General features: G+C 39.1%; 1 protein-coding gene across 1 annotated transcript in view; it reads right to left on the minus strand.

Moving 5' to 3' along the window:
- Positions 1 to 4,908: 4,908 nt before the first annotated feature.
- LOC131221676 (uncharacterized) overlaps positions 4,909 to 13,254 on the minus strand; it is an 8,902-nt gene continuing 556 nt past the window's right edge. Inside the window, exon 2 of the mRNA XM_058216978.1 lies at positions 4,909 to 5,231. Coding sequence (XP_058072961.1) covers positions 5,174 to 5,231 — 58 coding nt within the window. The 3' untranslated portion in view covers positions 4,909 to 5,173. The remainder of the gene's footprint in view (positions 5,232 to 13,254) is intronic.

Below are 13,254 nucleotides of genomic sequence, written 5' to 3' on the forward strand. Positions count from 1 at the left end.
TGCCCTTGTTTTAGACATGGGAATCCCTTTGATTGCTCCAAAATTCACAACTTAGATTGGGAATGATTCCAGTTAGATTTAGGCTCCCTGTCTTCTCGGATCTTCTTATTGTGGCCGGTCCTTTGCAGAGATATTCGTGAACCCATGAACAATCATGAAAACTTTCCCCCGGACTGCCCACTAGGCATCCCTATCGAATCGTCTGTTGGTTGCTTGAGTCGAACTAGAATTTACTTAGATTTCTTATGTGAAAGGGTTTAGATACCCAACAAGTCACAGAACACATGTCTTCCATAAACCTAGAATACTATATGCTTAGTTAATACATGTGATAACATGTGAAGGCTCAGATCCGAAGTCTATCTAGATTCAATGAAACCTATAACTAAGACCTCCATACTCGAACCTCGTGGAGGGGTTAAGAAGAGCAATTAATGATTGTATGTGCTTGGTTGATATGGGCAATAGCGTATGAAGGCCTAGATTCGAAGTTGATCCAGATCCAGTAAAACCCATAGCTGATACTGCCATATTTGAACATTGTGGAGGGATTGAGAAGAGAAGCTAATAATTATACTTATACCATTCTTAACCCCTCATGCAACATGCTCATATCTTTAGACAATGAACCTTAGGGGTGGTTTGCAATAACTTGGTATGGTTATAGGTTGTATACCGCATTTCACAGGGGTAATAGAATTGGTCGACCGAGCACTATTTTAGAGTTGCCAATAGTTAAAATAAAGGCTTTACAATCCACATTAGGCTAGAATCCATGAAATTGCCTTAAGATCGAGAAAATGAAGAATTCCCGATCAAATGACTCTTGGTTTGATTTGCACCATAGATTTTGGATAAGGTTCTCGGTTATAAAAAATGAAGATGTTAGGTACCCTTTTACCATCCGTGTGAAATACGGTCTTTACTTCGCAAAGTTATATGCTTCTAAAGATGATTCAAATAACTTCCAGTAAAATATTAAACTTTAGATGTCTAAACTGCAAAAGATAAATTGAAAACAAAATGATATCAGTAGAAAAAAGATTTTTCAATAAAATTATGGAAAAGAAAAAGAACAAAGAGTTTTCGGTTCTTCCTTTAAGTCATGTGTTATGATATAAAAGATTCTCAAGAAAGGCAACTATATAACATAATTTACATGATGTTATAGCAGAGCGTACTCATAGGTGTTCAAAGTATAAATAATAAAGGGTTTGTTGATGTATACGAACTAGAAAAAGGATAGATCGAGAATACGATTTGGTTTTGATAAATGGAAGTGAAAGACTAGAGATTGAAAGAATGAAAGATTGAGAGAGTAGAAGAGTTTGAGAGAATAAAAGGAAAGCCAAGCTTCTTGGCTTTTGGATAATAGAGGTTAGGGGCTGTAGCTCTGTCTCTGGCCTTGGCTTTCTCTTTCTGTCTCTTAGCAAACACTTTACTGAAGTCCTCTTTTCTAACTCTCTCATTAGACTCCCCTTTTATAGGAATTTGGAGAGGTATACATGACTGAATTTAACTAGGTTTGGTTCTCTCGACATATAGCTTCATTTAAAAGCGAGGCTCGTGCCAAGCCTAAATCACCGGCAACCGGTGGAAGGAGTATCGGGTATGCTCAAAACGAGCTAAGCCTCAGCCAATTATGCTCAAAATCAACTGAGCCTCAACTGACCATGGGGTGTTTATAGGCCCACTAAAGATCAGACCTAGGACTTAGAAGCTTCATGGGCTGATCCAAAATGGATCCCTCTAAGAAATCGGGATTGTTCATCCGTCGTATCTTACCACCTTGATGGTTTGGAGTGCTGGAAGGAATAGATGGATAAAATCCATCACATTAAGATCTCCCACACCTTTGATTGGAGATTGGTCAAACTAGATTTTGGATCTAGTTCTCCCATTTTCTTGATTCTGATTAAGGTATGGGGAAAAGGCCTGATTGGACTGATGTGTCCATCTCTCTCGATTTGAGACCAAGCCATGACTAGGTTTAGAAACTTCCTGAATGCTACAGTATCTCTAAACGTCTTTAGGAAGATCTTCCTTTTTAGAAGGACCGTGAGAGATGACCTCTCCAAGAAGATCATAGATGGATTCATGATAGGATATGTTCTCTCGACGGGTCTTTTATAAATGCAGTAGGTATTTTGCCTCATTAATGTGCACAATAATTGTGCCCATGTGACCTATGCTGATTTGTTCTTTAAAAGGTAGGCATAAGGGCTCATGCCTTCACATTTATAACCAAATACATATCACTGAAGGAAATGCGAACAATGATACTCAGCTAAGAGTATGTCTTACTCCAATTGTAGTTACTTGGTTTTGACACGTGGTGGCCTGTGGTTAGCCCATGCCAAGGTGTCGAAAATAGGTGTAAACAATTGGTGCATGCGATGAACGATCGATTTGGGCCGTTTGATTGGTTGGTTGACTCTTGGATTAGACAAGCACAACAGGCTCGACTGGCCCATCAAGCCAACAGTTAAAATCACCTAACCATGATCCTCTTGGATATGGACCCTTGGGCCCACCAATATTTGTTTATTCAGACTTTATTATTTCAAATTTGAATTTGAAAGAGATGATTAAATTTAATTTTGAAAGAGGTATGGATATGAGAGATATTGGATGAGACCATCATAAGCTATCATCCAAAACTCTTCCTTCGATCCTTCTTATAAAGTTGGGGATGCATAAAGGTTCGATCATTCTTATAAAGATAAGAATATGATAATGCAGGCATTGTAGTTGAGAGAGATTTGATTGAGAGGAGAGAAAAAAAAATATATACATCAATGCTCATTTGATCCGATCTGCCTCTGTACAATTTAAGCTATTGATTGTAATTTAGGGGCTATCTTAATTGTAAAATCAGAGGGGTAATAAGATCCTCTCTGCTCCATAACGGTTAAGTGGACCTCTAGTTGTTCATTATATATCTTTGGCTTTGTATAAAAGTTTCAAAATTATGTAGACCGGGCCCACATATCCCGACCGACTTTCAGGCCTCACTTATACTAATTGGTCCATCAAGGCACATCTCGAAAGACATGTAGAGAGATAGAAAAAGATCCAAGAAAAGAGAGAGAGAATTATAACTAAGAGCTTTTCTACGAGTAAAACTTAAGCCCGTCCTTGCTTTTTATAGTTGAAACCTCTGTTTATACCCGTCCAACGAGTATGATAAATGTAGTAAAGAGATTATGAAGATCTTAGATGATACAAAATATATGTGTCACACTAGAAATGCTAAAATCTCTAAGAATGCTAGAATACCTAGAGATGTGCGCACGACAAAAATTCTAAAGGCGATCATCGTCCAATGACACCTTGTAAGGAAACATGTGTTATATGTAAAGCATCTAGAGAACCTGCAAAACAAAGCACAATACAAAAGTCACACATGGCCATGTTTAATTGGCCATAAATAACTATAAATACCTAAGCAGTGCATCAAGAGGAGAAACCCATCTAAAATTAGAAACACGACCCCATAAGCAATGCAATGGCTAGCTCCTCATCTTAAAATAAAAGCAAACGGAGTGAAGGAACCATACGTAGGGCTATTGCCTAACCCAAGTCAATAAAAGCTGCACAAAATAAAGAGATATGGACCCTCGCCAATCCATTCAAACAAGTCTTTTTCAGCTCAACATTACTTATTAACCTTACATCTTACAAGGACGCCTGTCTTATTTTAACTTAGCCTAGTTTAACTTCTCCACTTCTATCCAATACTATGTTACAACAAGTATGGATTTATAGTGTAGATTAGTTTAGTCTCTCTCCAATTCTATCCAGCAAGTTAGATTTAGTTTAAAGAATCATCAACGACCTTGTTTTTAGATATCCCAAAATCCCTCCCAGGTGATTTCTTTAGTGACAACCTATTGACCAAACCACAAACTGTAACTGTCTCACGACTATCCAAGTTTTGAAAATTGTTTCATGACCATCTAGGCCCAAAAGATTGTCAATTGTCCACAAGCTATCTTGGGATCTTGAAACCACAAGCCACCCTGACCTAGTTCATATTGAGCCCACCAACTTCTTGCTAAGATGCCTTCGGTGAAAAACTATTGAAATGTCATGCTCTTGTAATTTTCTATCCTATTTATTTTTATTTACCATTTGTACTACATCAATATTTATATTAATAAACTTGACATTTAGCTTTTTATTTATGTTTTCTCTTAATGTTTATTTTATTAACAAATGTGACCAAGCTATTATCATTATGATAAAAGTTAGTCTTCAAGGAAAAAAAAATTCATTGAAAGAACTAAACTGTCCTTTTCACTAATTATCTAATTTTTTGTCAACCTATGGTTGACTAGCCATGCCAATCTTCACATATCTAATCTAATCAAAATCCATCTATTTCAATGCTCAAGATAACAAGATATTCAGTTTAACTTGAGTCAAATACGAATCTTTACATATCTAATCTAATCAAAATCCATCTATTTCAATGCTCAAGATAACAAGATATTCAGTTTAACTTGAGTCAAACACGAATCTTCACATATCTAATCTAATCAAAATCCATCTATTTCAATGCTCAAGATAACAAGATATTCAGTTTAACTTGAGTCAAATACGACTCTCACACACCTGGAACATACATACATGCACAATTACCATGGACGCGTGTCAAAATTAAAGCCCAACAATCTCGACCATACATGTGTGAGCAACCACATTCTTCACATCCAAAATGTCCCTAGCTTTATTTAAAATATATTTACATGTATTTTTAAGTAGTCACCAGAGAAATGAAAATGTACATGATATCATTCAACAATGGATATCCCTTCTTACCATTTTCAGTGCAGCAGACCATATAAATTTTACATCTATCTTGTTTTTAGACTAGCATCCTAGCAAGCAGTGCTGCATTAGGAGGTTGGAAGAGATATTACAAAAACATTACAAAGGAAACTGTACAAGAATATTCAAGGGCATCCCTTCCTACTATTTTTTATGCTGCAGTCCACTTTAAAATTAGCAAAATTTTCATACTGAAGTCCTAACATAACCCGTAGCATCTAATGATATAATAGCAAAATCACACAGACAACAAGGTGGGCCCCTTAGTCTTTTATCCAATAGTCCTCTAATCGAATCTGGCATTCTGAGATTGTGATATAAACGAACAAATCCATGCCGTTCAAAACAAGAATGCAGTCGAACTGAACCCTGGAAAGACTGCCTGAGCCGTCGAGTGGCTGAAAATACAAGCAATTATTAGATTAATCCACTTATTAAAAATATAAATAGCCATATTAACATACAAGTGTAAAAATGAATTTCAACATATTGTTAAAGCTCGAGCTGATATTTGCATTTTCACTTCATTCAGGTATACGTGATCTTATCAACACGTTGGATGGAAAGAAAATATTACGGTGGGCCCTAGGAAGGTTTCAACCGTGGGTGTCAAAATCCCCACTGTTTCATGTGGTGTGGTCCACTTCAAGTTCGGATCTGCTTCATTTTTTGGGTCATGCTATAAAATAAACTACTGGAAAAACAGATGGATGGCGTGGAAATAAAACACAGACATTACAGTGGGCCCCATAGTTCTCTTAGGTGGTGTTGGGTTCACCACCCAACCATCTTTGGATCATCAGATGGTTGGGATACCACTACCGATTGTAAGTGGCCCACAAATCTGTTGGGTCTAAAACCCAGCTTCCTGCTGCCGTGTGGCTGCAGCCACCATGAAACAAAAAAGAAACTTTTGGAAGAAGAAGAAGAGAGAACCGCTGCTGTATTGGAATGAATTGAAAATCGTATTACACTGCTGCCTATTTATAGGCTTTCTTATTGTGTGAAATTACTAAACTATCCCTGTCTAGATTCATCCTAGGGGTAGCTAAATAAAGAAAAAATAATCCAGAAAAATCTAGAAAGAAATCTACACAGCTAGCAATCTGATCTTAGAAAAAAAATCTAATCTAACAGCTTGCTCATAAGATATGCACACGGTTTTGGATTTGCAGAAATCACCGTATCCAACACTCCCCTTCAAACCAAAACCGGCTTCATTCCAAGCATTGATCTAAGTCTCCTGAATGTGTCAGTTGGCAATGCTTTGGTGAAGATATCTGCCACTTGCTCAGTGGTGTGACAGTATTCCAGCTTTACCAATTTCTGCTTTACTTGATCTCTAAGAAAGTGATATCTTGTGTCGTTGTGCTTGCTCCTTCCAGCTGAACTGGATTTTTGGCAAGTTCGATTGCCGACTTGTTGTCCACATATATAACAGTGGATTCCTCCTGTAGATGCTTCAGCTCCTTTAGCAGATTCCTTAGCCAGATTGCCTCACATACAGTTGATGAAGCTGCTACGTACTTAGCTTCACATGTGGACAGGGCGACCACACTCTGCTTCTTTGAATTCTATGTAAATGCTGTCGACCCAAGATAGAAAGCATAGCCTGTGGTACTTTTTCTTTCATCTTGGTCACCACCCCAATCACTATCAGAGTATCCATACAACATCGCTTCATCATCGTATGGATAAAAGAGACCGAATTCAATAGTCCCTTTGATATACCTCAGTACTCGTTTTGCAGCTAGCCAGTGTGACTCTTTTGGGGCTTCCATATACCGGCTTAGAAGCCTAACACTGTATACTATATCTGACCTAGTGATTGTGAGGTACCTTAAGCTTCCGATTAGGCTCTTAAATAGGGTTGAGTCGACGTTTCTTCCTTCTTCATCTCTTGTGAGCTTCAGGCTTGTTGTTACAGGTGTATTTACGGCTTTACAGTCGACTATCTGAAACTTCTCAAGAAGTTCCTTTGTGTACTTCTTCTGGGATATGTAAATGCCACCGACTTGTTGCTTCACTTCAATGCCCAAGAAGAAAGACATCAATCCACCATCAGTCATCTCGAACTCTTTGAACATAGCTTGCTTGAATTCTTCAAACATCGCGTGGCTGTTCCCAGTGAACAGCAGATCATCAACATATAAACAAGCGATAAGGATATCACCACGGGCATTCTTCTTTGTGTAAACTGCATGCTTATATGGACATTTGACGAAGCCATTCTCTTGAAGATAACCGTCAATCCGTGCATTCCAAGCACGGGGAGCTTGCTTCAACCTATACAGGGCTTTCTTCAGTCGATACACTTTGTGTTCCTCCCCTTGCATGACAAAGCCTTCAGGCTGGTCAACGTATACTTCTTTTTCGAGTACCCCATTTAGGAATGCAGATTTCACATCCAGTTGGTAGATCATCCAACTGTGATGAGCTGCAAGGGAGATAATCATTCTTACAATGTCAAGGCGAGCAACTGGGGCGAAAACTTCTTCATAGTCTACCCCATATTTCTGTTTGTAGCCTTTTGCTACGAGCCTTGCCTTATATCGTTCAATCTTACCATCGGCATTCCGCTTGATTTTGTACACCCATTGGAGACCAATTGTCTTTTGGATTTTAGGAAGTGAGGTCAACTCCCATGTTCGATTCTTCTCGATGGCATGAATCTCTTCTTCTATAGCCTTTCTCCAACATTCTTCATTCACAGCCTCCTCGAATGTGAGAGGCTCGTGGTCCGCATACGGGCACAGTAAATTCACTTCCTCAGTTTCTGCATAGATGTCGTTGAGGCTTTTCATTTTAATGGGAGCCAAGGGTGAGGGAGAATCGGATGAAGATGTGCTGGATGAATTCTGATTTGATGAAGTACTTTCAGGAGAGATGAAGCGTATTCCTGGACTTCTGTGATCCGAAGGGGGTGATGTGGGTGTCTGCTCTTGCTTCTCATGTCTATCTTCTTCATATTCTTTCTACCTCGACTTGCTTTTCTTTGGCTGAGTTTTCCTCGTTCCATTTTCATGCTTCTTCCTCACAAAATACCACATCTCTACTCACCACCAGCTTATTGGTGAGTGGGTTGTAGAGCTTGTATGCCTTTGACTCTTCGCTGTAGCCGATGAAGATGCACTTCTCGCCATGATCATCAAGCTTTTTCCTTCTTGCTTCTGGAACTTGAGCGTAGGCAACACACCCATATATCTTAAGGTGTGCCACGCTCGGCTTGTATCCACTCCATGCTTCGTGCGGTGTCTGGAATCTGACACTCTTAGTCGGACACCTATTGAGCAGATAGGCAGTACATGCAACTGCCTCTGCCCAAAAATTCTTTAGCAGACTTTTCTCCTTCAGCATGGTCCTCGTCATATTGAGGATAGTGCGATTCTTCCGTTCCGCAATTCCATTTTGTTGTGGCGTGTACGCTGCAGTATGTTGTTGCTTAATGCCATGTTCCCTGCAATATTCTTGAAAAACATTTGAGGTGTACTCCCCACCTCTGTCAGATCGAAGAGTTTTGATTTTAAGACCACTTTCTTTTTCAACAAGGGCCTTAAAATTTTTAAAAACAGTAAAAACAGCAGACTTCTCTTTGATTACATACACCCATAATTTTCTACTGAAATCGTTAATGAAGGTAATAAAGTATTTATTACCTCCAAGAGAGATTGGATCTAATGGTCCACAGATGTCAGTGTGAACCAACTGCAACGGTTCTCTTGCTCTTCGGGATACTCTACTCGGAAAGGAGTTCTTTTGTTGTTTCCCAAGTGTGCACGCCTCACACACATGTTCTGGAGCTTCAATAGTAGGCAAACCATCCACCATGCTTGATGAGGACAGAAGTTTCAGGCCACTGAAATTTAGATGGCCAAAGCGAAGATGCCACATCTAGGAATCATTCTTTGCTTTTCCATAAAAACACTTCTCAAGCATTGTGTTTATATGGAGAGAAAACATACGATTCTTCGCCATCTGGACTTTTACAATCAAACGTCCATGCATATCTCTAATGGAAAGAGAAGAGTTCTTCATGTGTATGACATACCCTTTTTCGAGGAGTTGTCCGAGACTCAGTATGTTACTTTTCATATTAGGCACGTAGTACACATTGGAGATATAGTTTGGAACACCATTCTTCTGAAAGATTTGAATTTTACCTTTACCTTTCACAGGTGTTTTTGATGAGTCTCCAAACGTTACATCGCCATGAACTCTTTCTGTGAGTTCCACAAAGAGTTTCTTGTCACCGCACATGTAATTACTTGCACCCGTGTCGAGATACCATACATCATGCTGATCACTACCTTTCTCTTGTGCAAGGAGAAGTGTGGAGCTTTCTTATTCATGACTTGATGCTTCGGCATAGTTGGATAGCTCGTCTTGAGTCACCGGCTTGCTCCAGCAATCAGATGCATAGTGGCCAAACTTGTTGCAATTGTAGCATTGAATGTTCTTTGTACTTCCTCGTCCATGCATAGATTTACCTCTACCATTTCCTCTTCGACGAAAATTGGTATTTTTCTGCTGGTTTTGGCCATGACTTTGTTGTTATCCGCGCCCTCTGCCTCTTGCGCCATTGTTAGCAAAACGTCCACCACGTTGTGAACTTCCACGTCCACCATTGTTATTATTCAGAGTCAATTTTGACTGTAAAGCTTGTTCCATCGGCATGGAACTGGCATTCTTCTGCATTCGTTGCTCATGAACTTGCAACGATCCCATCAACTCCTCAATGAAGAGTTTCTCAATATCTTTTGATTCTTCGATTGCCACAACCACATGCTCAAACTTGGTTGTGAGGGATCGAAGTATCTTTTTAATAACTCGGATATCTTCAATCTTTTCAACATTTCTTTTCAAATTATTGATAATTACAAGCAAACGTGAAAAATAATCAGTAATATTCTCACCTTCCTTCATGTGAGTCGCTTCAAACTCGGCTCTTAATGTTTGAAGGCGAACTCGCTTCACTCGATCTACACCCTTGAAGATGGTGCTAAGGGTATCCCATGTTTGCTTGATTGATATTGCTTCGGCAATCTTTTCGAAGGTGGATTCATCCAACCCTTGATAGAGGAGAAACAAAGTCTTATTGTCTCTCTTCCTTTGATTTTTTAGAGTGATCTTTTCTTCATTGGTGAAGGCGGCTTCTTCTTCCATAGTGGGTTCTTCATACCCATCGGTGACGATCTCCCATAATTCTTGCGACCCGAACAATGCCTTCATTTGAATGCACCATTTTTCATAGTTGTCCTTTGACAACTTAGGAACCTGCGGCTGAATTGTGCTAGCCATCTTTTCTATTTTTTAAAGGAATGGCTGTTTCTTTTTTGAAAAATGAAGGGAGATAGAAAAATAGATTTTTTTGGCTAAAATCTGATTTTTTTTAAAACAAATTTTTTTTTTGCTGCAATCAGATTTTTTTGAAAAAACAGATTTTTTTTCAATCTGATTTTTTTAAACAGATATTTTTGCTGCAATCTGATTTTTTGAAAAAAACAGATTTTTTTCAATCTGATTTTTAAAAACAGATTTTTTTTCTCTACTGCAATCTGATTTTTTAAAAACAGATTTTTTTTTGCAATCTGATTTTTGAAAACAGATTTTTTTTGAAAAAAAATTCTGTTGTAGCCGAAAACTTACTGGAAAACTTTTTGCTGGAAATTTTCTGCTGGTTTTCTTGTTGGGTATTTGCAGACACCCAAAACAGGTAGAGGTGCAGGACCTCCTTCTCACGGATCAACAGCTCCTCACGTCTAATGAGGCTCTCACTGCTGATGAGGCCCAAGGATTAACAGCTCCTTCTCATAGCCGATGAGGCCCAAGGATCAAGGGCTCTGATACCACTTTGTTGGGTCTAAAACCCAGCTTCCTGTTGACGTGTGGCTACAGCCACCATGAAACAAAAAAGAAACTTTTGGAAGAAGAAGAAGAGAGAACTGTTGCTGTATTAGAATGAATTGAAAATCGTATTACAGTGCTGCCTATTTATAGGCTTTCTTATTGTGTGAAATTACTAAACTATTCCTGTCTAGATTCATCCTAGGGGTAGCTAAATAAAGAAAAATAATCCAGAAAAATCTAGAAAGAAATCTAGATAGCTAGTAATCTGATTTTAGAAAAAAAAAAAATCTAATCTAACAGCATGCTCATAAGATATGCACAAGGTTTTGGATTTGCCGAAATCACCGTATCCAACAAAATCAGGATGGATAATCATAGCCATAAAAATGATCTAACCACCGATATTGTAAGCCCTTATTTGAATTCGTGATCATCTGACAAGGGAGATGTCCCACATGCAATCCACATCTGATGGTCCAGATGATCGCATCAATTCAACGATCCACAATACGATTGATGGTCTCCACATGATGGTTGAAGAAAAGTGGCCAACAATCTGATTTTGACATAAAAAACCGATGGTTAAGATTATACAATCAGTATGATTTGGGGAGAAGCTCCACCCCCGCGGTTTGGACGGTCTGGATTGACATGCACGCATGCCGCATGAACGGCAATGTCATGCTGCTTCTTCTTAAAAAGTGTCAAACGCACAGGATACAGTGCCCGGAGTTCTAACCAATCACAATGCGCCACCTCTGTTTTTCTGTCGGACGAGGCGATGAAATCCACGTTGCGGCCACCACGTTGTATATCTTAAATCCACTCCGTTCATCAGGTGGTAAAACTTATCTTCACCGCAGATCCAAAATATCAGTTTGGATCTGTCATTTCTGTATTTCCTTCATCCTGTTAAATGAATCTGATGAAAGATAAACACCATGGTGGCCCCACATATAAACCGAAGGTAGGCATCCATCCCCATTTTTCCCTGTGGTGTGGCCCACCTGGGTTGTGGATCTGGCTCATTTTTGTCCGTATACCTAGCATTGATGAACACACCTCATGGACGGAGCGGATTTCAAGTAAACGACATGGTGGGCCCAATGAACTTGGGTGTTTTACGCGTGATGTAGTGGGGTTCACCGTGATATTCATGAGAAATCCACTCCATCCATCCGTTCTTCCAACTCATGTGAGGATATGACTCCAACAATGAGGTGGATCCAAAACGGATGGACGGTCAAGGGTTCAAGTATCCATAGGGGGTGAAATTCCACTATGGTGGGGGTGTGCGCGCGTCTTTTATATATATATATATATATATATATATAAAATCAAATAACTATACATTATGGGCCCATCATGATGGATGTGTTTCATCCATCTCGTCCATTTATTTTTCTAGATCAATTTACAGTAATACATAAAAAATGAGGTATATCCTAGCCTCAAGTGGAACACTTTATAGGTAACAGTGTTGAATGAACTTCTACAAACAAGAAATAACTTTTTGGGGTCATAAAAGTACTAGATTAAGTTAATCTTTTTTCCTTTTATTTAGGTCTTTATTACCTAATCAACAGATTTGATGTCAAATAAACAGTACAATGGGCTTTAAGAGGATTTAGATGATGGATATCTAATCACTATTATTTTCCTGTGGTGTGGTCCACCTGAGATTTATATCCCTCTCATATTTAGATAAAGACATAAAATCATATTTAAAAATGGATGAAACACAGAGATTGTGGTAGGGGCCCACGAGCACCGACCAGCAGCTCTGGGACTGGTGTCAGGGAAGTAGCCCATCCGTTTCCGTGCTGTCAGAGCACATGTCTCGTGAATTTGAACAGAAGTTACCATTGCGTAGATACAGGACCCGAGCTGAGTTGCCTGAGGACAGAGCTAGGTGAGAGAGGACTTATTTTGCTTAAGAATTTGTACACGGATAATGAATTGGTAAGAGAAGAGGCTTCAAGTCTCGAGCTCCCCAGCTTGAGGAGCTAACCAGGCCGACCACCGCCAGAGGCGGTATGAGTAATTCAGAGGAGATTACGCCCCAGATCTAAAAGAGGGTGAACCAGCCTAATCTCAGCCAAAGATTACACCTTCAAAGGTGGGCTTGGTGACATTTTGAGTACAGTTTTTCATCAAAATAGGAACTCCCCAACGTATCCTATTATTACACGACGGTTTCAGAGCCGTACCAAAACTTCATATATACAACTATTCTAAATAAGGAGAGGTAAATTCAAAACCCTAATCTTTACCTTTGATTAGAATGCCTAACTTAGGCATATCCACAACCAGTCACTTTCATCTTCCACTGCCCACATCTCCCTTGTCCTTTCCAGGTCCATTGGATGATGGATGATGCACTTTTATGCTGGCTAAGCTACGGTAACAATAGTGTTGGATGACGGATGATGCACTTTTATGCTGGCTAAGCTACGGTAACAATAGTGTATACATAATTTTGGACGGTTTAATTTGAATTATTTGTATGCTGGTACGTAATTTTTACCTTTTATTTTTTATTTATTTTTATTTTTTTACACACGCACACACACC

The sequence above is a fragment of the Magnolia sinica genome, chromosome 12, assembly GCF_029962835.1.
Source record: "Magnolia sinica isolate HGM2019 chromosome 12, MsV1, whole genome shotgun sequence".
In the NCBI taxonomy this organism is placed as follows: domain Eukaryota; kingdom Viridiplantae; phylum Streptophyta; class Magnoliopsida; order Magnoliales; family Magnoliaceae; genus Magnolia; species Magnolia sinica.